Source organism: Protopterus annectens, chromosome 15.part0 (assembly GCF_019279795.1).
Source record: "Protopterus annectens isolate FY-2018-M chromosome 15.part0, PAN1.0, whole genome shotgun sequence".
NCBI lineage: Eukaryota > Metazoa > Chordata > Ceratodontiformes > Protopteridae > Protopterus > Protopterus annectens.
Window position 1 is genome coordinate 57,697,511 of NC_056749.1, and position 24,688 is coordinate 57,722,198.

At 43.8% G+C, this 24,688-nt stretch overlaps 1 protein-coding gene across 4 annotated transcripts in view; it reads right to left on the reverse strand.

The window, feature by feature from the left end:
* BRCC3 (BRCA1/BRCA2-containing complex subunit 3) overlaps nucleotides 1-24,688 on the reverse strand; it is a 1,142,218-nt gene that overhangs the window by 235,738 nt on the left and 881,792 nt on the right. For 2 of the 4 annotated variants that reach the window (XM_044057507.1, XM_044057508.1), the window contains exon 7: nucleotides 5,822-5,848. The exons of the other annotated variants lie outside the window; for them this stretch is intronic. In XM_044057507.1, coding sequence (XP_043913442.1) covers nucleotides 5,822-5,848 — 27 coding nt within the window. The remainder of the gene's footprint in view (nucleotides 1-5,821; nucleotides 5,849-24,688) is intronic. 4 annotated transcript variants of the gene reach the window in all.

Below are 24,688 nucleotides of genomic sequence, written 5' to 3' on the forward strand. Positions count from 1 at the left end.
AGTTGTGGTGGCCACATTGTCATTTTGTGTGGTCTGACATAATTCCTCAGCAGATATGGAAAACAGCAAACAGTCAACGGGCAGCGCACAAGGTCAGATGTTTACAGAATGCGTTCATGCATGACTTGATGCACAGGGTCGGATCATCAACAATCTGCCATGACAGCATCAATGCAGAAGATGTTCACCTTTTCAGAAGCAATGGCGTTCACCTAACTGAGTATGGCATTGCGTTGTTCTTGACTGACCTCCACCATGGTGCGGTGACAGCCATGCATGATAAATTGGTAACATGCAACTAGTGAGAACGAATGGAAAACAGCCATGACCAAGTTGGACCAGTATGGCAAGTAAAACTCTATTGTTATATTTTATGAACACAGTTGTCACTACTTACAACACAGGAAAAGAACTGCTAAGGAACTTGTACACATGCTGAGTAACACTTCACTTTCAGATTGTAACAGAACTATCTGTATGCTGTGGCCAGGTACAGATAACCATTTGATTATGAATTGTATGTAAATTATGATATTTTTCTGAGTTTGGCAAATAACTGTGGTAAAACCAGTCTGGTGGACCCCTGCCATAAACAAGCTATACAACAGAAGGAGGAAACTAGTACAGAAGAGAGTAAAATCCCAAGAAGAAAAGACACCCCCGATTAGTATCAGCAAGAAACTGGGATCCCTCATTAAATCATCCAAGGTTAGTTTCGAAAGAAAAATTGCCAATGACTCCAAAGATAACCACAAATCATTCTTTAGCTATGTCAAGAACCTAAGTGGAAACTCTCAGATCTGCTCTGAGTTAGTGCAGAATGGCACAAAATGCACTGAACTGACTGATATTGCCAACATTCTGGCAGACAGGTTTAGTACAAACTTCACCCCCTTCTCACCCCCTAAAGGGCCCATAACTATACCAGAAGAATGTAGGGCCTCGTCAATCACCGACACACAGGTTAAAACAGACCTATCCAAAGCCAAGAACACAGCTTCAATGGGACCGGATGGGGTCCCAGGCTGCGTCTTACAAGAGCTCCAAAATGAACTAACCCCTCACCTAAACATACTGTTCAAACTCAGCCTCTCTACAGGCTACATACCCACAAAGTGGCACACAGCAACTGTTATCCCACTCCACAAAGTGGAGCCACAACAGACCCCGGGAACTATTGCCCTATAAGCCTGACTAGCCTGGTCTGCAAGGCTATGAAATGTATCATCATGGAACTCAGTAACAGAGACACTGGGAACCTCCAAACCTTGGACCCTACCCAGTTTGGCTTTGTTAAGAGCATATCATGCCTCCTAAACCTGGTGGACTTCTTTGAGACAGTTACCAAGGCATTAGACAAGGGAAAGGAGGTCCACACAGCCTACCTAGACCTCGCAAAGGCTTTCAACACCATTCCCCATTCTAGTATTATAGACAAGCTCACCAGCTTGAACATAAACCCCTACGTCACGAGATGGGTTGCCAACTGGCTCATGGACAGAACCCACATGGTGAGAGTTGCAAGCTTTATGTCCGACTCTAAACCGGTTACAAGTGGCATCCCCCAGGGATCAGTCCTGGGACCCCTCCTGTTTGGTATATACTTCTCAGAGGTACAGGCAAGCATAGGAGGACTATGGCTGACCAAGTCCGCAGACGACTGCAAACTAGGGGCCATAACTGATTCTCCGGCTGATACAGACACCCTCCAGACAGGTCTCACTGAGACGGATACCTGGTGTCAAAATCATGGCCTCAAGCTAAATGCCAAAAAGTGCATAATTATCCCCTTTGGAAAAAAACAAAGTACCCGCGAACTACCACCTAGGTGGTAATCCTCTAATTACAGAAAATGTAATAAGGAATCTGGGGACCCAAGTAGATAGTAATCTCTCCTTTGATAATCATATTGCCAAGGTAGTTAGAAAATCCTTCTATGTGGCCCACCTAATCACAAAAGGGTTCGCATCTAGAACAAAAGAGGTTACTGTGCCTCTCTACTCATCACTCATTAGACCCATCATAGAATACAATGCCCCATTTGTGATGTACCTTACAAGACACCTGCAACAGCTGGAAAGACCACAAAAGTACCTCACCAAGAGGATTACTGGCCTCAAACAGATGCCCTATGCAGCCCGACTCAAGAAACTCCAGATGTACTCGGTTGCATACCGCTTACTCAGAGGTGATCTCTGCCTGACATACAAGGCCATGTCCAACCCAGAATTGATGGACATGCTCCACCTAAAAAAAAAAAAAACAAATCCCAGAGAGCCACACGCTCTAGAGATATAAACCTCACCACAACGATAAATAGGACATGCTGGAGGGATAGATTCCAGTCCCAGAGACTCCCTATGCTTTGGAACAGGATTCCAATATACATCAGGCAGAGCCCCTCACTAACACTCTTAAAGAGAAACCTTGACGGGTGAATGGGAAACAGAAAATGTACCCCGGGGATCACTGCAGTGGCTCTGCTGGACAGTGGTGCAGGGAACTAATGGCTCTGCTAGACAGAGGCACAAGGAACTAATCTAAGGGGGTGGCAAAAGTCAACACATTCTGGCTAGACTTATAAATGCCCTTAGGCGGATAGCCTAGTACTTACCTATGAACCTAAGAAGCTGGTGAACATGCTGAGTAAGAACAACTGTTTGAGGAGAGTGCTACCACGTACAAGAGAATATGTCAATAACCATCCTGTTGTTGTGTCTTTCGGCTTTTCCCAGTTAGGGGTCGCCACAGTGGAACTCCGGTCCACTAATGAGTGGCAGTAGATTTTTACGTGCTGACTTGGTGGGCCTGACGCACAACCTTCAACGAAGGAGCGCCCATTCATGCATGTCGCCACACAGAAGACGCTCTGAGAATCAAACGGAGCAACATCTTACTGTGAGATGACAACGCTACCCATCCTGTAATAATTTTTTTTCTGCTGTTATCAGTCATGTGCAGAATTTAGATGACAGGAAGGGCCAAGTAAAACAGAACTGTTATAAAACTTTTACAGCAATACGACTGGCTTTTCCTGACAGATGGTAATGACTCAGTCTTAAAGAACACTTGCACCATGAATGTAATGAATGTTTGCTGAAAAGGTTATGTGGAGTACTTATCACCTTTGTAAGAGAATCTTACAGTCAAGACATGCAGGTGATTATCACGTTATTTGTGCAGTTGCAGTATAACGCTGAGTCATTAGCACTTGCCAGGTAACATTGTAACAATATGTACAGTTACAGTATAACACTGACTTATTAGCACTTGTCAGGTAGCATTGTAACAATATGTACAGTTACAGTATAACACTGAGTCATTAGCACTTGTCAGGTAACATTGTAACAATATGTACAGTTACAGTATAACACTGAGTCATTAGCTACAGTGTAACAATATGTACAGTTACAGTATAACACTGAGTCATTAGCTCTTGTCAGGTAACATTGTAACAATATGTACAGTTACAGTATAACACTGAGTCATTAGCTCTTGTCAGGTAACAGTGTAACAATATGTACAGTTACAGTATAACACTGAGTCATTAGCACTTGTCAGGTAACAGTGTAACAATATGTACAGTTACAGTACAACACTGACTTATTAGCACTTGTCAGGTAGCATTGTAACAATATGTACAGTTACAGTATAACACTGAGTCATTAGCTACAGTGTAACAATATGTACAGTTACAGTATAACACTGAGTCATTAGCTACAGTGTAACAATATGTACAGTTACAGTATAACACTGAGTCATTAGCACTTGTCAGGTAACAGTGTAACAATATGTACAGTTACAGTACAACACTGACTTATTAGCACTTGTCAGGTAGCATTGTAACAATATGTACAGTTACAGTATAACACTGAGTCATTAGCACTTGTCAGGTAACAGTGTAACAATATGTACAGTTACAGTACAACACTGACTTATTAGCACTTGTCAGGTAGCATTGTAACAATATGTACAGTTACAGTATAACACTGAGTCATTAGCTACAGTGTAACAATATGTACAGTTACAGTATAACACTGAGTCATTAGCACTTGTCAGGTAACATTGTAACAATATGTACAGTTACAGTATAACACTGAGTCATTAGCACTTGTCAGGTAACATTGTAACAATATGCACAGTTACAGTATAACACTGAGTCATTAGCACTTGTCAGGCAACATTGTAACAATATGCACAGTTACAGTATAACACTGACTCATGAGCACTTGCCAGGTAACATTGTAACAATATGCACAGTTACAGTATAACACTGACTCATGAGCACTTGGCAGGTAACACTGTAACAATATGTACAGTTACAGTATAACACTGACTCATGAGCACTTGGCAGGTAACACTGTAACAATATGTACAGTTACAGTATAACACTGAGTCATTAGCACTTGTCAGGCAACATTGTAACAATATGCACAGTTACAGTATAACACTGACTCATGAGCACTTGCCAGGTAACATTGTAACAATATGCACAGTTACAGTATAACACTGACTCATGAGCACTTGCCAGGTAACATTGTAACAATATGCACAGTTACAGTATAACACTGACTCATGAGCACTTGGCAGGTAACATTGTAACAATATGTACAGTTACAGTATAACACTGAGTCATTAGCACTTGGCAGGTAACACTGTAACAATATGTACAGTTACAGTATAACACTGAGTCATTAGCACTTGTCAGGTAACATTGTAACAATATGCACAGTTACAGTATAACACTGTCAACAGGCTAAGTAATACCACATTTTGAAGGTCGTATTAGTAGTTACAGGATGGAAAAAGAACTGCATCCATATGCTGGACAAATGTACAGATATCACATTTTATTTAGGACTTCGGTTATGAGAATTATGATATTGTTTCATATTTGGTGAATAACTTTGTCAGGGAACATGCCGACACATATCACAAATGTTCAAAACTCCTTAACCATAACAGCTAGGCTAACATGTCAATGCGAAAGTTGTTCAGTAGACATTGATCTTTCCAAAGGTGTAAATGTTGATAGTGTGCATCTAAATCATTATGAAATATTTGGCAGGTGAATGCTGATATGCATATTTTTTTACTTTTTAGTAAAACAAGTCACAATATCTCAATGAACATGCCATGTATACACACACACACACACACACACACACACACACACACACACACACACACACACACACACCTGGGGAAGGCTGGCACAGGTTTACTAGCTATGCCCCCTTCTGCCACCAACCCCTACTTATCAGCTACCATAAAGGCCCTTCCAAAGGGTGACCAATCCTACTGTGTAATGTTACTATTATCCAAATGGCAAGTGTGACTAAGACCAAAGTTATTTAGGAGTGGCCTGTACAGTGTTACCAAATACATATGCAAGTACTCGAGCTTAAATATGTCTCACAAATATCAGCCACAAATACAGGTTTATAGTTACCAATAAATAATAAAAGAAAGCAATACTCAATCAACACAGTAACTACAGAATTCAGAATCACAGGAAATATTTTAAAACACTGCAGGACAGTCTCAAATAAATACAGAAAACATCCAAACTAATATAAAAGACACTATACCCTAAATAACTTACTTACAGAGCAACACTCAGGCAGAAGTGCTGAATGGATGTTTCTAGGTCCAAGACAAGATACAAAATGCCCAGACTGCCTCTCTGAGAGAGTTCTTAAAATACTATTAAACATCACTGCTGGGTCAGCTTGGATGACATCACTCTGTCACTCACCTTCAGTTTCCAGGCTAACAGAAACTAACAGAATTTTAACATCTCTGTGTGAGAAGTACATACCTCTCAGAAGTTTGCAGAACATGGAAGCTGTAAAACAATAAAATACTTTTACATTTGAAACCTAGTAATTATTTCTGTTTCAAACAAACAAACTTTAAATTTCTGTTTCAAGACAATAGAAAAACCTCTATCTCTAGACATTGTGTCTGCTTCACTGAAACTAAGAGATAACAGAATCGTAAAACAATTTCAACTTATTTTCTTGCAGTTTTGCAAGTTAACGCTGTATGTTCCAGATTCTACTAGTAAAACATTCATTTGCACAGGTACATAGTTTATATACATTTCTGTTCTTTTCCAGTAGGGTACAATGTGGACACATCCTTGAAGCTCAGTACTGTACAAACCCTGTTCAACACACACTTCTGCACCAGTAGTTTAATATGCACATAACATAGAGTTTCTCTTACATTTGTAGCCTGTGAATCATATTAATATTTACAAATGACATATGATTATTTACAACATTCCAGACAACAGGGCTGGCACTGTCACAACTATATAAAAACCTTATAAGATTGAGGAACTTTATACAATGTGATTTTTTTTTTTTGGGGGGGGGCAGCAGGCTGTCTGTCAGGCAAGTTACAAGCCATGACAAAAGAATCCGGACATGCTAAAAGAACAGGAAGAACTGGGAGTAAGTTCCGGAAAAATCTAGAAGCAATAAATCATAACACATTATGTTCCCACTAAAATAACATTCATTCGAGAAATAGTTTCAGAAAAAGAAAAGAACCCTTCAAAGACCCACTATCCTCAGAATCTGATATCAGAAACCCAAGACGGCAAAAAATAAGTTATGTACTTAACCATAATATTTTATGTGAGTTGCTCATCTCGCCTTCATTCTTACAGATGGGTTCAGAGCCCCTCCTCGGCTCCGAGTCGGCCTACTACAAAGCTCGAGGTCTTCAGATAGCTCGAGGCCAAGTCCCTATCCCATGATGCATCTAGAGTTATCTCAGATGTTGTTTGCTGCGTATAATAATGCCATATGTCACTCTATCACTCCATAAGAGAAGGCTATAGAAGGGCTGAGCAACCAGGAAGAATCCAGCATCCCGGTCTTCGAAAAACCTGGAGAGGGTAGGAGGGTGGGAAGTAATAATGAAGGCGAGATGAACAACTCCCATGAAATGTTATGGTAAGTACATAACTTCTTTATGTGAAGTTGTTCTACCTCGCCATTCATTCTTACAGATGGGTAGCATCTTAAGCACCATCTATCTCGGGTGGCTCAAGGGAGTATGTTTTTCAGGACAGTAGACACAAAGGAGGCCCCTGTCAACTTTGTAATGAGTGATAAAGGTATGAGGTCTTGATCAAGTGGCTGCTGCACAAACGTTATCTATAGGTAGTCTGGCAGAAAAGGCAGAGGATGTAGACACTGCTCTGGTGGAGTGCGCCTTAATTTTATGTTGTAAGGGCATATTAGCAGCTGAATAAGCAAATGTGATACAATCAGATAAACACTTGGGAGTTGTTTTAGCCATTGGCATACCTTTCCTGGAGTCTGAAAAGGAAACGAAAAGCTGTTCAGATTTCCTAAAATCTTTTGTTCTATCCAAGTAAAATCTGAGCTGTCTATGAACATCAAGTTTGTGCAGCATATATTCTAAATTGTTGGAGTGATTGGGGAAGAAAACTGGCAAATCAATAATTTGATTAAGATTAGCTTCAGTGCAAACTTTAGGCAAAAAGGAGGGGTTAGTTCGAAGTGAGACTTGTCAGCATGGAAAATCAAATAAGGAGGCTTAATGGACAAGGCTTGAAGCTCTGACACTTTGTGGGCAAAAGCGATAGCTACTAAAAAGATAGTCTTCCGTGAAAAAATTTGAGGTCACATGAGGAAGCTGGTTCGAATGGAGGAAGAATGATGCGAGAAAGCATAAAATATAGATTTCATGGGGTATAGGGAGATTTCACAGGTGGTCTGAGATGAAAAGTCCCTTTGAGAAAGGCTTTGTTTAGTTTGTGTGACAATATTTAACCCAAGGTGAAAATTAGAAATGGCAGCAAGTTGAACACGAACAGTTGCTGCTGCAGGTCCTTTGTTGAAGGTCATAGTCAAGAACTCTAGTAGGGATCAATGTTGTTTTGAGAGGCCCATATAGAAAAATGTTTCCATTTGCTAAGGTATAGCTTCCTCGCAGAGGATTTATGAGAGGATATGAGAATTTACTTCATCTCATTAAAAAGGTTATGGAACCTGGCTATGATGGGAATTGGAGCAGCCAAGCTGTCAGTTTCAGGGACTGAAGAGAGGGATGAGGTTCCACCGACAAGTGCCAAAGTAGGAAAAAATGGCTCCAATGCAGGAATCCACTTAAATGAAAGATTTGTTATCAACCACAGTGTAGATAGAACAGACAATGAGGCACAAACCAGGAACTCGATGCAGATACAAATAACTCGATGCAGATATAAATAAAAAGAATTTATTCCAAAGACAAACACACCGACTGAGCGCTTTCACCAGGAAGACTGGCTTCTTCAGAGTCATAAAAAACACACCCAGCAAGCTATTCTTAAATACTATTCAAATTATCAATTATTCAATTAATAAATGTTGATTGAAACAACCTGTTACAACAATATATTAGAAAATTGAACTACTGAACGTTTTTCTGTTCTAAGTAGCACAAACCACACTTTTTAAACAGTATTACATTCTAAACAACAAGCATTTACAGAAATAGTGTATAATGTTATTTTGTTTTACTTACAAAATAGATTATTCGTAGATATTGTCAAAACATTAACCCTGTGACTTCTAACAAAAAGGAAAAAGTAGTTGAATTTATCAGAATTTTTAAATGTTTGGAATATTTTAAATAATTTATATAAAATTAGCCCTATGTTTCAGTAAGGGTTTTAGAGAAATACTCTCATTGATCCCAGGAAATTTTGTGGCATTCAATCTAATCTGCCACTCCATTTCACGTAGTGCTACATAGTTGTTAATATCACAATGGTGACTTGATTTTACCCTGTCAACTACAAAAAATAAAAAATTTTTAAAATCATGACATCCCTTGGAGTGTATGAAAAGTGCACTGTGTTCATCCCTTCTTCTAATAGAACCACAGTGTTCACAGTCTCTCTTTTTAAAAGAAAGAATCAGAGAACACTGTGGTTCTATTAGAAGAAGGGATGAACACAATGCACTTTTCATACACTCCAAGGGATGTCATGATTTTAAAAAAAATTTATTTTTTGTAGTTGACAGGGTAAAATCAAGTCACCATTGTGATATTAACAACTATGTAGCACTACGTGAAATGGAGTGGCAGATTAGATTGAATGCCACAAAATTTCCTGGGATCAATGAGAGTATTTCTCTAAAACCCTTAATGAAACATAGGGCTAATTTTATATAAATTATTTAAAATATTCCAAACATTTAAAAATTCTGATAAATTCAACTACTTTTTCCTTTTTGTTAGAAGTCACAGGGTTAATGTTTTGACAATATCTACGAATAATCTATTTTGTAAGTAAAACAAAATAACATTATACACTATTTCTGTAAATGCTTGTTGTTTAGAATGTAATACTGTTTTAGAAAATGGCATTTTAAAAAGTGTGGTTTGTGCTACTTAGAACAGAAAAACGTTCAGTAGTTCAATTTTCTAATATATTGTTGTAACAGGTTGTTTCAATCAACATTTATTAATTGAATAATTGATAATTTGAACAGTATTTAAGAATAGCTTGCTGGGTGTGTTTTTTATGACTCTGAAGAAGCCAGTCTTCCTGGTGAAAGCGCTCAGTCGGTGTGTTTGTCTTTGGAATAAATTCTTTTTATTTATATCTGCATCGAGTTATTTGTATCTGCATTGAGTTCCTGGTTTGTGCCTCATTGTCTGTTCTATCTACACTGTGGTTGATAACAAATCTTTCATTCCACCAAGTGTGTCAGAAGATATGGAACTGGGTCCAGATTCCAAGGGTCCTCCAAAAGATGAAGTCGAAGGAAGGGGAACCAAATCTGACGAGGCCAATGAGAGGCTATTAGAATGATGGTCCTTCCCAGGACTTTTGCTTTCTGTAGGACATTGGGTATCAACGGGATTGGTGGGAATGCATAGAGGAGACCAGGAGGCCAATCGTGTATGAGTGTGTCCCTTGGGGCTTCTCCCAGAGGGGGAATCAGGGCAAAGTAGCTTCTTCATTTTGTGTTCATGTGGCTGGCAAAAAGGTCGCAGCATGGCTGGCCCCACGTGTGGGATATCCTGTCCGCTATATCTTTCTTGAGGGACCACTCGTGAGGCAACAAAATTGCTCTGCTCAGCTTGTCTGCTATCACGTTGGATTTCCCCAGGATGTGCGTTGCTAACAGAAAGTGCTGGGCACTGCCATACTCTTAGGGCTTCGCGACAAAGGGGGTAAGACCTGGTTCCTCCTTGTTTGTTCAAGTACCAGACCACTGACATGTTGTCTGTCTGAAAGGCAATTGTACCCAGAGGAAGAGAGTCCTGGAAGTACTGCAATGCTAAAAGTACTGCTCTCATCTCTAGGACACTGATATGCAGATGTGCCTCTTGATCGGTCCATGTGCCTTGGGCTGTTCTTCCCTGAAAATGCTCCCCCACTCTATCAGGGAAGCATCTGCGGTCACTGTGGCCACTGGTGGGGGTAGAACAAAAGGACGACCTATCGTGACATGAAGAGAGGTCAACCACCACTGAACATCCTTTTTGCATGAATTTGTGATCATTATAAGGTGAGACACTGGGAGCTCTTGGTAAGACCATTGAGTGAACAACAACCATTGCAGAATCCACATGTGCATGTGACCCAGCGGTATGGCCAAAATTGCAGCTGCCATCATGCCTAACAATTTTAGTACTTCTAATGCTGGAGCCTTGTTTTTGGATATCAGACCGTGGACCTGTTGAGGGAGTAGGAAGACTCTTTCTACTGGAAGTCTCAGAGTGGTGGTGGTGGTGTCCAATTCTGCTCCGATAAAAATAGTATGTTGTGATGGCAACAAAGCAGATTTTCCTGAGTTTATCGAAATGCTCAGCTGACTGCAGAGTGAAAGAGTGGTGTCCCTGGCTTGAATGAGTTGATGCCCTGGTGGTGGCAGTGAGGAGCCAATCGTCTAGGTACACAAACACCTGGAATCCTAAACGTTTCAGGTAAGCCATGACTACTGCCATACACTTGGTGAACACTCTGGGGGCTGTAGTGAGACCAAAGGGCAGGGCTCGAAACTGGTAATGATTGGATCCCAGCCGGAAGCACAGATGATCCCTGGATGGTCTGGCCATTTTTATGTGGTAGTACGCATCCTGGAGATCTATCGAGCACATCCAATTGTCTTTCCCTAAATAAATGGAAGTATCGACTGAAATGTGACCATCTGAAACTTCTCCTTCTAGACCGATCTGTTTAGTCTGTTGAGGTCCAATATAGGTCTCCAGTCTCCTGTCTTTTTTGGAACTAAAAAGAATCTTGAGTAAGTTCCGGATCCTATCTGGTCTGCTGGGACTGGTTGGATGACTCTTTTTGTTAGCAATGATCAGACCTCTACTGTTGCTTGTTCCCTGTAACAGGGTGGAACGTCTGGGTTTTTTGTCAGTGGAGGTGGTGTGGCGAAAGGAATGAAATATCCTCTGGAAATGATACCCAGTTGTCATTTGTAATTTTGAGCCAGGCATCTGGATACAAAGATAAGCGACCTCGACTGCCTCCAGAGTAGGACAGTCGGGCCTCCTTTCAGGAGCGCTGGTAGGGCTTCCCAAAGAAGTGATCTCTGTCGCGAGGGCTGCGTCTTCCATTATTGCCCCCTCCTCTGCCCCTGGAGGGGGGTTCACCACGTGTCCTGAAAGGCTCCTTGGGCTTTATGGAACCACATTTTCCCTCCCCTTTGACCCTTGGGGTAGGGTCTGGTAGGGGTGGAAAAACATACTCCAACGGGGGTATTTGCAAAGGATGACTTGAAATGCTCCGCAAAGAAACACAAGCGCATCCAGGAGTGTCTCCTAAGAGCAATTCCTGTACCCGCTGCTCTGCTCGTTCCATCAGCTGCATACGAAATGAGGCGCATGGACAAATTAACTATGGAGTTGAGGGTAGCAAGCTGGAAAGCAACTTTATCTGAAGCTCCTGCAGCTACTGCACCCTCTCTGTACCCTATAGTTCTTTAAGGAGATCTCTTTGCAGTCTAGTAAAATGGGTTAGATAGTTGAGCGAACAGAGTGTAAAGGTCGCTGAACTGTAAGTGCGCTTCTCATATCTATCCATGATCCTAGAATCTCTGTTAGAAGGATGGATAGAAGAGGAAGTTTCTGAAATTTCCTTTCTGGTGGCTGCGGCCGCCACCACCATGGCATCAACTGGCACACCCTTGGTCAGAAAAGATTTGTCCTGGGAAGCAGAGATAAATTTATTAGGCCTCCTGGGGACAGGCTCCATGGTGTCCGGAAACTACTATGCTCTTCGTGAGACCAGCTGCATAAGCTCATCGAAGGGCGGAGACCCAAGAGATGGAGGGCTGAGACCCGAAAGCCCTCAGGAGGACCGACTCGTCTACAGTAGGGTTGGTGAACTGCCAGTCACCCCTCTGCCTAAGGATTTCTAATATCTCAGCAAATGAGATATCCTCAGAGGGGGATCGTGGGGACCCTTTTGGTTCATCCAAATCAGTATTAGATGTCATGGACTCCTGTGGGGAGTCTAGATGCTTCCTCTTACAAACTCTCTTCCTGGGAACCTCATCAGTGGGGGCTTCTGGTGAAGTCTCGGAAGAGCAGGGGCCACCCAATGGAGCTTCCTGAGGCTCTGGGTCTCTATGCTTGACAAGGATCTGTGAAGCAGAAGCAGACACAGGCGCTTTAGGGGAGGAGGTAGCCAGACCTGAAGTTGAAGATGTCTTGGGAGACGTAACTCTCCTCATGGTTTCAAAAGCACCTCTGCTCTGATGCGAAAGGGCCGACCGACCCGAGGAAACCGTCGATAACCCCGGCACCGGGACAGTGGGCTCCAAGCCAGAAGTAGGAGCCGATCTCATCTGAGCCAAAGCCCCAAGAGGCAGGTTCGGAACCGACAAGTCGGTCCGACTATCCTCCCCGGACCCAACCACAGAGTGTTGGCTCCTAGATTCCTCGTTCGGCACCAAGGAAGTCAGAGTAAACAGAGCCGAAGACACTGGAGCAGGCGTCGGCTCTGAAGGCTCCAAAATCAACAAGTCCGACTCCTCTGGCTCCGAAGGACTGGTATGGCTCACAGGAGGAAGAGTAGTAGCTGGTAAGAGGGTCTTCGGTTCTAAAGCCGCTTGAGTCGGAGTTGATAAGAATTTAGCAAAGGCCGGTGCCTGTAAAAGTTCTGCACCACACGATCCACATCCAAATCAGAAAGGCTAATCGAAGACCGAGATGAGTGTATAGGGGGTGGTGCAGACTGTAAGAGTGGAGACGTAGGCTCTTTGGATACCGGTTCCAAAATTTTGGGGACCAGCTCCAAAAGGATAAGACTGTCAGCTCCGAGGTCTGTGGAACCGGCGTCGAAGACATTTTAGATTTTTTTACTCTCAAGTCTTGGAAGACTTTGAGGACTTACTGGATCCATCTTGGTTGCTCAAAGCTTCTTGGGATGAAGGTTTAAGTAAACCTCTGTTGATCAATTTTCTCTTTCTCTCCTGGGGAACCCTAGAAGAGAAAGAATGACATATGGAGCAGCTTTCTTGGAGATGCAATGCTCCCAAACAATAACACAGTTTACATGATTGTCTGTGACAGACCATTTCTGCCCACATTTAGGGCATTTTTTAAATCCTAATTTAGGGCGTTTGTCTTAGTCAGCCATATTATCACACACAGAATCAAAAGTGGGTGCTGTAAAAACTGGACACACCCAAACAATAATAATCAAACAAGTCCTTCAAAACTATGGGCTAAATAGTAGTCACACACAAAAACTATTTATCTAAACTGAAGATATATCAAAGTTGTGACAGAAAGTCACTATTTAAAGGCACACAAAATACAGTTTTGTACCTACCATAAATGTAGATGTCCGATAGGTATGCATCTGCAGTCCTTACATATGGGTTGTCCTGCCTCAGGCAGCCCTTCGGTCGGCCGGATTCCAAAGTCTGGGTCCGGCGTCGGCTGATGTCGCCCTTTTTCCCAACGTCATAGCGCTCGGGGTATAAAAGCGTCAGCCAACGCCATGTTCCTCAGTTTTTCTTGCCCCAGATGCCAGGTGCCCTCTAAAGAAGGCTAAATTTTGGAGAAATGAATAAATTCCAATCATGCAAACCAAAGAATAACAAATACACCATAAAAGATAACCCCAGCTAGCTAAAAGGAAGGATAGGTACCCAAAGAATACCACAGAGGGGTAGGAGGGAGGGAAAACCTGACTGCAGATGCATACCTATCGGACATCTACATTTATGGTAGGTACAAAACTGTACTATGTCCTTCAAGGATGCATCTGCAGTCCTTACATATGGGTAGAATACCATAGCCAAGCTGGGGGTGGTAGGACCTAAGAAAAGGATAGTGTAGCTAACATGCCCTGCAGGACTGCAGTAGCAAAGCCTGCTCTGGATCTGGAATATAAAGGCAGGTTGTAATGCTTGGAAAATGTATGCACAGAGCTCCATGTAGCAGCTTCTGAAATGTCCTTTGTAGCCACCCCTCTTAAGAAGGCTGTGAAGGTGGCTGTTGCTCTGGTGGAATGAGGTCTGATGGTAGCTGGCACAGCTTTTCCATGAAAAGATAACAGAATCGAATGCAATTTCCTATCCATTTTGAAACTGTTTGTTTGAAAATTGCTCTTCCTTGTACACCAGCAGCGTATGCTACAAACAGTTGGTCAGTTTTTCTGTAATCCTTAGTTCTGTCCAAGTAGTAGCACAACTGTCTGTGAATGTCCAGGGTATGCAGAAGTTTCTCTCCTTTATTTTGTGGATTTGGAAAGAAAGTAGGCAGGTGGATAGCTTGGTTCAGTGAGACCCTGGATACCACCTTTGGCATGACTGAGGGATTGGTTCTCAAAGAGACTCTGTCCTTATGGAAAATGAGAAATGGTTGTACTGCCATAAGGGCCTGCAACTCAGACACTCTTCTTGCTGAGGTTATGGCCAGAAGGAAGGCAGTCTTCCAAGACAGGAATTGTAGTTCTGCAGATGCTGCTGGTTCAAATGGGGGTAGCGTTAATTTTTCCAACATGAAGTTAAGGTCCCAAGTAGGCACTGTTGGTGTCCTTGGAGGGTTGATGTTTTTTATCCCTCTTAGAAACTGCCTTAGCAGAGGATGAGAAAATACAGGTGGATCAGTGTTGTACTCTGCTGAAATAGCTGAAGCATGGACTTTTATGGATGAGTAAGAAAGGCCATTATGGAGCATTTCAGCCAAGTATTCAAAGATATGTGGGATGCTCATCACTGTCAGATCCTGACCCTGTGCAGTGCTCCAGGTTCGAAATCTTTTCCATTTTGCTGAATATGCCTTTCTTGTGGAAGGCCGCCGAGCTTCCATGATGATATCCTTTACCCTCTTGGATAGTTTATCCTGGTGAGCAGTCAAGGTATTTTCCAGGCTGTCAGTTGCAAGGTTTTCAGGCTGGAGTGCAGAGTTTTGTAGTTGTGCTGTGTCAGAAGAAGTGGCCATTGTGGTAGGTGCCACGGGTTCGTGCGTGCCATGCTTTTTAACAGTGGGTACCAGTGTTGTCTTGGCCAGTCCGGAGCTATCAGAATCACTTTTGGTTGTTCTGTCCTGATCTTCAGTAAGACCTTGTTCATTAACGGAAGAGGTGGGAATGCATATACTGTTAGAGCATTCCAGCTGAAGGATAGGGCATCCACCTTTCATGCTTGGGGATGGTAAGTCCTTGTGCAGAATTTCTTCAGGTGATGGTTGTGCGGGGAGGCAAAAAGATCTATGTCTGGCCTTCCACAAGATTGTGTTATCTGAAGAAAAATGTCTGGATGCAACATCCATTCGTGTGGATCCATGGTGTTTCTGCTTAGGCTGTCCGCCAGTACATTTTCCTTTCCTGGTACGAACTGGGAATGCAGTTGTATATTGAGTTTTAGGGAAAGTTCCCAAAGATTCATTGCCAGCCTGCAAAGAGGGTAGGAATGGGTACCTCCTTGCTTGTTTATGTACCACATAACTGTGGTATTGTCTGTCTTTATTAGCAGGTGACCTTGATGCAGGAAATGTTTGAAGGCCTCGATTGAATGTATCACTGCCAGCATTTCCTTTTGGTTGATGTGCAGGCACAATTCATTTTGAGTCCACTGCCCCTGAATACATCTGCCCTTCATGTGCGCTCCCCATCCATGGTCTGAGGCGTCCGTTGTGATGGTTTGGCTGATATGAGGCTTGCTGAAAGGTAGGCCCATGTTTGACTGACTTGCTTGTGCCCACCACAGAAATTCCTTTTGAAGGCATGGAATTAGGGGGATCAAGGCTTCTAGGCTGTGACTGTTGAGACCAAAGACTCCTTAGGTACCATTGCAGTTTCCTCATGTGCAGCCTTGCTTGTGGAAGCAGCAGAATGCAAGATGCCATGAAACCCAGGGCCTGCAGGATTTTCCTTGCAGTCAGCTGGGTTTGTGTTGTCAGATTTCTGAAATAATCTGGTAATTGTTCTTGTTTTTCTTCTGTGAGAAAAGCCATTTGGGTGTTTGTATCCAGCTTTGCACCCAGAAAAATTATTCTTTGGGATGGAACAAGTCTTGATTTCTGAATGTTGACTGTGTATCCCAAAGCCTGAAGTAGGCGGATGGCATAATTCAAGTGTTTTACCAATGTTTGTTGGCTGTCCGCTTGTATAAGGCAGTCGTCCAGATATGGGTATATTTGAATCCCCTGAAGTCTGCAATGTGCAATTACTGATGCCAGGCATTTCGTGAATACTCTGGGCGCAGTAGATAAGCCAAAGGGCAATGCTGAGAATTGATAATGCTCTGACCCTGCAAGAAATCTGAGGTGTCTTCTGCAACTTTGTCTGATAGGGACATGCAGGTATGCCTCCTTGAGGTCTAGAGTTACCAGCCAGAACCCCTTGCCCAGCATGGGAAGGAGCTGCTGTAAGGTCAGCATTTTGAATTTTGGCACAATGAGCTAAGTATTCAGTGCGGACAAGTCTAGAATAGGCCTCCATTGCTTTTCTTTCCTTGGAACAAGGAATAGTCTGGAATAAAATCCTTGGCCTTGCTCTGTGAAAGGAACCTTTTCTATTGCCTTCATTTGTAGTAGTTTGGAAATCTGCTTGAAAGCCTCTGCCCTTTGATTTGGTGGCAGGTTTGGCATGCCTTGTCTTCTTGGTAATGTATGAAAATGGAATCTGTATCCTTTGTCTATTATTTGCAGTATCCATTCGTCCCTTGTAATAATGTGCCAATTTTCTGAGAATAAAGATAGCTTTCCGACCAAAGGTGCTTCCAATTGAGCCCTGGTTGGTGGAGTCAAAGTCAAGTCATTGAGTTTGTCCTTGTGCAGTAGATGTAGGTCCTGCACTACCTCTCTGGGTAGGAGGCTGCCATTGACATCCTCTGTAGGAGCCTCGAGCTTGCCCTCTACATCTGCCACGTCTGTTTTTCCCTCTTTGAAATCTGTCTGTGTCCAGAAAAGACCAATTCTTTGAAGGCCAATTTCTGATGAATCTAGGTGGTTGGACCTGGAGAAAATCTTTGACTGTTTGAACTGATTTAGCCTTTTCTTCAAATTTCTTTAAGACCTCTTGAGCCGTGGAACCAAATAACTTTTGTTTTTCCAGTGGTGCATCCAGAAGCTTTGCTTTAACATGATCTGGCAGTGTTTGTTCCTTCAGCCAAGCATGTCTACGTATAACTGCACCTGTCATTGCTGACCTACATGAAGCTTCCAATGCATCATAACCACACTGTAAGAAATGGTTGCTAACCTGTTGAGAGTTATGCACCAGATCCCGAAGGCCCTTGCGGTCAAGGGGTTCAGGAGAGGATAGTTTTTTATGCAATTCATCTAACAGATACTCTTGATACTGTATCATATGGAATTGGCAATTTAATGCTCTCATAGAAAGAGTGGAAGAAGTATACACTTTTTTACCCCATCTCTCTAAAGCCCTGAATTCCCTTTCAGAAGGAAGTGGATTCTTGGCAGTGGTAGTTGTAACCCCTTTAGGGCCCTGGGAAATGGTTTCTGGGTCAGTACAGTGGCCCTTCAAAAGGTATAGATGTGAGTCCGGGACCCTGTAGTACCTGTCAGGTTTGACAGGGGCCGGAGGAAGGGAGTCAGGGGAAATACTAGACTCAGAGTACACATCTTCTATAACATTCAAAAAGTACAGTTTTGTACCTACCATAAATGTAGATGTCCGATAGGTATGCATCTGCAGTCATCACATATGGGTTGTCCTGCCTCAGGCAGCCCTTCGGTCGGCCGGATTCCAAAGTCTGGGTCTGGCCTCGGCTGATGTCGCACTTTCCCCGACGCCAGAGCGTCTGGGGTATAAAAGCATCAGCCGACGCCATTTTCCTCAGTTTTTCTTGCCCCAGATGCCAGGTGCCCTCTAAGGAAGGCTAAAATTTGGAGAGATGCATTTTAAAAACAAATCCAAACATGCACAGTACTATAAAAACAAATACACCATAACAGATCCCCCAGCTAGCTATAAGAGGGGTAAGTACCCAAGAAGTATACCACAGAGGGAAGGAGGGAGGTAACCTGACTGCAGATGCATACCTATCGGACATCTACATTTATGGTAGGTACAAAACTGTACTATGTCCTTCAAGGATGCATCTGCAGTCATCACATATGGGTAGAATACCATAGCCAATCTGGGGGTGGAGGTACTAAGTAAAGGATGGTGTAGCTAAAATACCCTGCAGGACTGCCGTAGCAAAGCCTGCTCTGGATCTGGAGTATAAAGGTAAATTGTAATGCTTGGCAAATGTATGCACGGAGCTCCATGTAGCAGCTTCTAAAATGTCCTTGGTAGCCACCCCTCTTAGGAAGGCTGTGGTGGTGGCTGTGGCTCTCGTGGAATGAGGTCTAATGTTAGCTGGCACAGTTTTTCCATGAAAGGAGTAACAAAAACAAATGCAATTTCCTATCCATTTTGAAATTGTCTGTTTGGAAATTGCTTTTCCTTGTGGCCCCAGCAGCATATGCTACAAACAGCTGGTCAGTCTTTCTGTAACTTTTAGTTCTGTCCAAGTAGTAGCGCAACTGTTTGTGTATGTCCAGGGTGTGCAGAAGTTTCTCCCCTTTATTTTGTTGCTGTGGGAAGAATGTAGGCAAGTGAATAGCTTGGTTCAAAGATACCCTGGATACCACCTTTGGCATAAATGTAGGATTGGTTCTCAATGAAACTCTGTCCTGATGAAAGATAAGAAATGGCTGTACTGCCATTAGAGCTTGTAACTCAGATACTCTTCTTGCTGAGGTTATGGCCAGAAGGAAGGCAGTTTTCCAAGACAGAAACTGTAGATCTGCAGATGCTGCTGGTTCAAAGGAAGGAAGTGTTAGTTTTCCAACATGAAGTTGAGGTCCCAAGTAGATAGAGGTGGTTTCCTTGGAGGATTGATGTTTTTGATTCCTCTTAGAAACTGTCTCAGGAGAGGATGAGAGAAGGCAGGTGGATCAACATTGTATTCTGCTGAAATTGCTGAGGCATGTATCTTAATGGAAGAGTAAGACAGGCCATTGTGGAACAATTCTGCCAAATATTCCAGTATATGTGCCATGTTCATCACTGTCGCATCTAGGCCTTTTGTTGTGTTCCAAGTGTGAAATCTTTTCCATTTTGCTGAATATGCCTTCCTTGTGGAAGGCCGGCGAGCTTCCATAATAATATCCTTCACTCTCTGGGATAGCTTATCCTGAGGAGGAGTCATGGTATTTTCCAGGCAGTTAGCTGCAAGGCTTTCAGGTTGGAATGCAGAGTCTTGAAATTGTGCTGTGTCAGTAGAAGTGGCCATAGGGGGAGAGGCCACGGTTTTGACGGTGACATGCTCTTTAACAGTGGGTACCAGTGCTGTCTTGGCCAATTTGGAGCTATCAGAATCACTCTGGGCTGCTCTGTTCTGATCTTCAGTAAGACCTTGGTAATTAATGGGAGAGGTGGAAAAGCATACACTGTTAGAGCTTTCCAGCTGAAAGAGAGAGCGTCCACTTTCCATGCTTGTGGGCGGTATGTCCTTGAGCAGACTTTCTTCAGTTGATGATTGTGGGGGGAGGCGAACAGATCTATTTCCGGCCTTCCCCATGATTGTGTTATGAGTAAGAAGATGTCTGGGTGCAGCATCCATACGTGTGCATCCATGGTATTTCTGCTTAAGCTGTCTGCCAGTATATTGTCTTTCCCTGGCATGAACTGGGACTGCAGCTGCATATTGAGTTTCAAGGAAAGTTCCCATAGATTCATTGCCAGTCTGCAAAGAGGGTAGGAATGGGTGCCTCCTTGCTTGTTTATGTACCACATAACTGTGGTGTTGTCTGTCCTTATGAGTAGGTGGCCTTGATGAAGAAAAAGTTTGAAGGCCTCGATTGCGTGTATCACTGCCAGCATTTCCTTTTGGTTTATGTGCATGCAGCTCTTTGTGACCATAGCCCTTGAATACATCTGCCCTCCATGTATGCTCCCTAACCTTCGTCTGAAGCGTCCGTAGTGATGGTTTGGTTGGCTCTTGGCTTGCTGAAGGGCAACCCACTGTTCGACTGGCAGGCTTGAGCCCACCACAGAAATTCCTTTTGAAGGCATGGAATGAGTGGGATCAAAGTTTCTAAACTGTGACTGTGCTGAGTCCATAAACTCCTTAGGTACCATTGTAATTTTCTCATATGCAGCCTTGCTTGTGGAATCAGGAGAATGCAAGATGCCATGTAACCCAGGGCCTGCAGGATTTTCCTTGCAGTCAGCTGAGTTTGTCTTGTCAGATTCTTGAAGTAATCTGGTAGTTGTTTTTGTTTTTCTTCTGTGAGAAAGGCCATTTGGGTGGTTGTGTCTAGATCCGCACCCAGAAAAGTTATTCTTTGGGATGGAACAAGTCTTGATTTGTGGATGCTGACTGTATATCCCAAGGCCTGCAGTAGGTGGATGACATAATCCAAGTCCTTTAACAAAGTTTGCTTGCTGTCCGCTTGTATAAGGCAGTCGTCCAGATATGGGTAAATTTGAATCCCCTGAAGTCTGCAGTGTGCAATTACTGATGCCAGGCATTTCGTGAATACTCTGGGCGTAATAGATAAGCCAAAGGGCAATGCTGAGAACTGATAATGCTCTGACCCTGCAAGAAATCTGAGGTGTCTTCTGCAACTTTGTCTGATAGGGACATGCAGGTATGCCTCCTTGAGGTTTAGAGTCACCAGCCAAGACCCCTTGCCCAGCATGGGAAGGAGTTGCTGTAGAGTCAGCATTTTGAATTTTGGCACAATGAGGTAAGTATTCAGTGCGGACAAGTCGAGAATAGGCCTCCATTGATTTTCTTTTCTTGGAACAAGGAATAATCTGGAGTAAAATCCTTGGCCTTGTTCTGAAAGAGGTACCTTTTCTATAGCTTTCATTTGTATTAAGCTGGAAATTTGTTTCAAAGCCTCTGCCCTCTGATTTGGTGGTAGGTCTGGCATGCCTTTTCTTTTTGGCAATGTGTGGAAATGGAACCTGCATCCTTTGTCTATTATTTGCAGTGTCCATGTGTCCCTTGTAATGCTGTGCCAATTTTTTGAAAATAAAGAAAGCTTTCCGCCCAAAGGTGCTTCGAATTGAGCCCTGGTCGGCGGAGTCAAAACAAAGTCATTGAGTCTGTCCTGGTGTAGCAGTTGTAGTTCCTGCACTACCACTCTGGTTGGGAGGCTGCCATTGACGGCCTCTGTAGGAGCCTCTAGCTTGCCCTCTACCTCTGGCACGCCTATTCCTGCCTCTCTGAGATCTGTCTGAGTCCGGAAAGGACCAATTCTTAGTAGGCCAATTTCTGCTGAATCTCTGTGGTTGGACTTGCAGAAAGTCTTTGACTGTTTGCACAGATTTTGCCTTTTCTTCAAATTTCTTTAAGACCTCTTGAGCCGTGGAACCAAATAATTTTTGCTTTTCCATAGGAGCATCCAAATGCTTAGCTTTAACATGGTCTGGCAGAGATTGTTCCTTCAGCCAGGCATGCCTACGTATGACTGCACCTGTCATAGCTGACCTACATGAAGCTTCCAATGCATCATAACCACACTGCAAGAAATGGTTACTAACCTGCTGGGAGTTATGTACCAGATCCTGAAGGGATTTGCGATCAAGGGGTTCAGAAGAAGACAGTTTCTTATGCAATTCATCTAACAAATACTCTTGGTACTGTATCATGTGAAATTGACAATGTAATGCCCTCATGGAAAGAGTTGCAGAAGTATACACTTTCTTAACCCATCTCTCTAAAGCTCTGGACTCCCTTTCAGAGGGTAGAGGATTTCTAGCAGTGGCAGCTGCAACCCCTTTTGGGCCCTGGGAAATAGTTTCTGGATCAGCAGAGTGGGCCTTGTATAGGTGTAGATGTGAGTCTGGGACCCTGTAGTACCTATCAGGTTTGGCAGGAGCCGGAGGGAGAGAGTCAGGGGTTGTACTAGCATCAGAGTACACATCATCAATGACATTCAAAACAGGAGGTATAGCTAAAGGCCTATGCTGAGGTAAATGTAAAAAGGTCCGTAATCTCTTTCTAGAATCAGAGAATTCCTGACCCTGCCATTGAAAATGTTCTCTCATAGAGTGTAATGTCTCTCCAAAGGAAAACTCTTCAGGAGGGGAGGCCGAGGGAATAGATTCTTCAGCATCAGAATCCTCGTAGGGCGAATAAGCCTCCTCCTGGTGGTCTGACAGAGTAGAGCCATCAGTGGACTCATCTGAGGAGTGGGGGTCAGAGGGCTCAACCCTGGGCCTTTTGTCTGGAGGTGGTTGAGAGCCCCTGTCCGGATGAGATTGAGAACCTCTAATTAAGGAGATAAGATCCTCTGCTAAGCTAAGAATCTGTGAGCCAGTAGAGGGTCTCTGAGAGGTAACCTTGGGAGGCAAAGCTTTAGAAAGTTTAGCAGCTTTAGCCCTAGAGAAAGCCTTAATGGACATGGATGCAGGAGGTCTGGCTGCACCACGTGCAGGAGTAGATTTGTCTAAAGGAATGGTGTCGGAAGGTTCCTGGACACCAGTTTCAGTAGGTAATTCAATAACCGACTCGGCCGGGGCCTCCGGGGCCGAGGTAGTCGGTTGTGTGGATTCGGTAATCGGAAGTACCAAGGACTCAGTTTCAGCCGAGACCGAGACACTCGCGGTAGGCCTGACCGTGGTTTCAGCCGAAACCGTGGCCCGCGTGTGTCGGTCCTTGTCCTTCCGTTTTTTAAATAAATGCGAAGTCGGAGTCTCCGACGGCATCTTGTAAGCAAAACTAGCCCCAAAGAATTCCTCTGCAAACTCCGACCGACGTCTAAGAGTTCGTCGGTTGAAAGAAGCACAGGCTGAACAGGCCAAGACGTCGTGGTCTGTGCCTAGGCAGGGGAGGCAGTAAGAGTGGAAATCCTTATGAGGTATTTGTTTCCCACAAGATAAACAATTATTAACTTTATCTGACATCGGCTGAGGCAAGAAAGAGTCCCCAACGGGGTACTTAGCTTTTTCGAAGTCTTCGGTAGCTGAATTACAGGAGCTGGCCGACCGGCACTTGCGAAATGCTTCTGCTTCGGGCACCACGCGGCAAGAAAGACTGGGGAAAATGGCGTCGGCTGATGCTTTTATACCCCAGACGCTCTGACGTCGGGGAAAGTGCAACATTGGCCGAGGCCAGACCTAGACTTTGGAATCCGGCCGACCGAAGGGCTGCCTGAGGCAGGACAACCCATATGTGATGACTGCAGATGCATCCTTGAAGGACATCAGGAGGAATAGCCAAAGGTCTATGCTGAGGTAAATGTAAAAAGGTCCTTAACCTCTTTCTGAAGTCAGAGAATTCCTGGCCTTGCCATTTGAAATGCTCTCTCATGGTGTGAAGGGTCTCCCCAAAGGAAAACTCTTCGGGTGGGGAGGCCGAGGGAATAGATTCCTCTGCATCAGAATCCTCGTAGGCCGGAAGGGCCTCCTCCTGGTAGTCCGAAAGGACAGAGTCATCTGAGGCCTCATCAGAAGACTGGGGATCTGTCTGCTCAACCCTGGGCCTTTTGCCTGGAGGAGGCTGAGAGCCCCTGTCTGGATGTGGCTGAGAGCCCCTGATTAAGGAAATAAGGTCCTCAGCCAAGGTTAAGATTTGTGAACTGGTAGCGGATCCCTGAGGAATAGCCTTGGGAGGGAGAGATTTTGGCTGTTTAGCAGCTTTAGCCCGTGTAAAGGCCTTAATGGACATGGATACAAGAGGCCTGGCTGCCCCACGTGCTGGGGTAGATTTATCCATAGAAATGGTGTTGAATATTTCCTCAGCACCGGTTTCAGACGGAAATTCTATGACCGACTCGGGGATGGCCTCCGGTACCGAAGTTACCAGTTGTGCGGTGTCGTCGGTCTGAAGCGGTAGAGATTCGGCTTCAGAAGAGACCGAGACACTCGCGGTAGGCCTAGGCATGGAGTCGGCCAGAACCGCGGACCGCGTGTGTTGGTCCTTATCCTTTCGTTTTTTGGGTAAATGTGCTGTCGGAATCTCCGGCGGCATGATATAACAAAAATTGTCCCCAAAAAATTCCTCTGCAAACTCTGCCCGACGCCTAAGAGTGCGTTTATTGAAGGAAGCACAGGCTGAACAGGCCGAGATGTCGTGGTTTGGGCCTAGGCAGGGTAAGCAGTAAGAGTGGAAATCCTTATGAGGTATTTGTTTCCCACAAGATAAACAATTATTAACTTTAAGCGTTTGATCTGACATCGGCTGAGGCAAGAAAGAGTCCCCAACGGGGT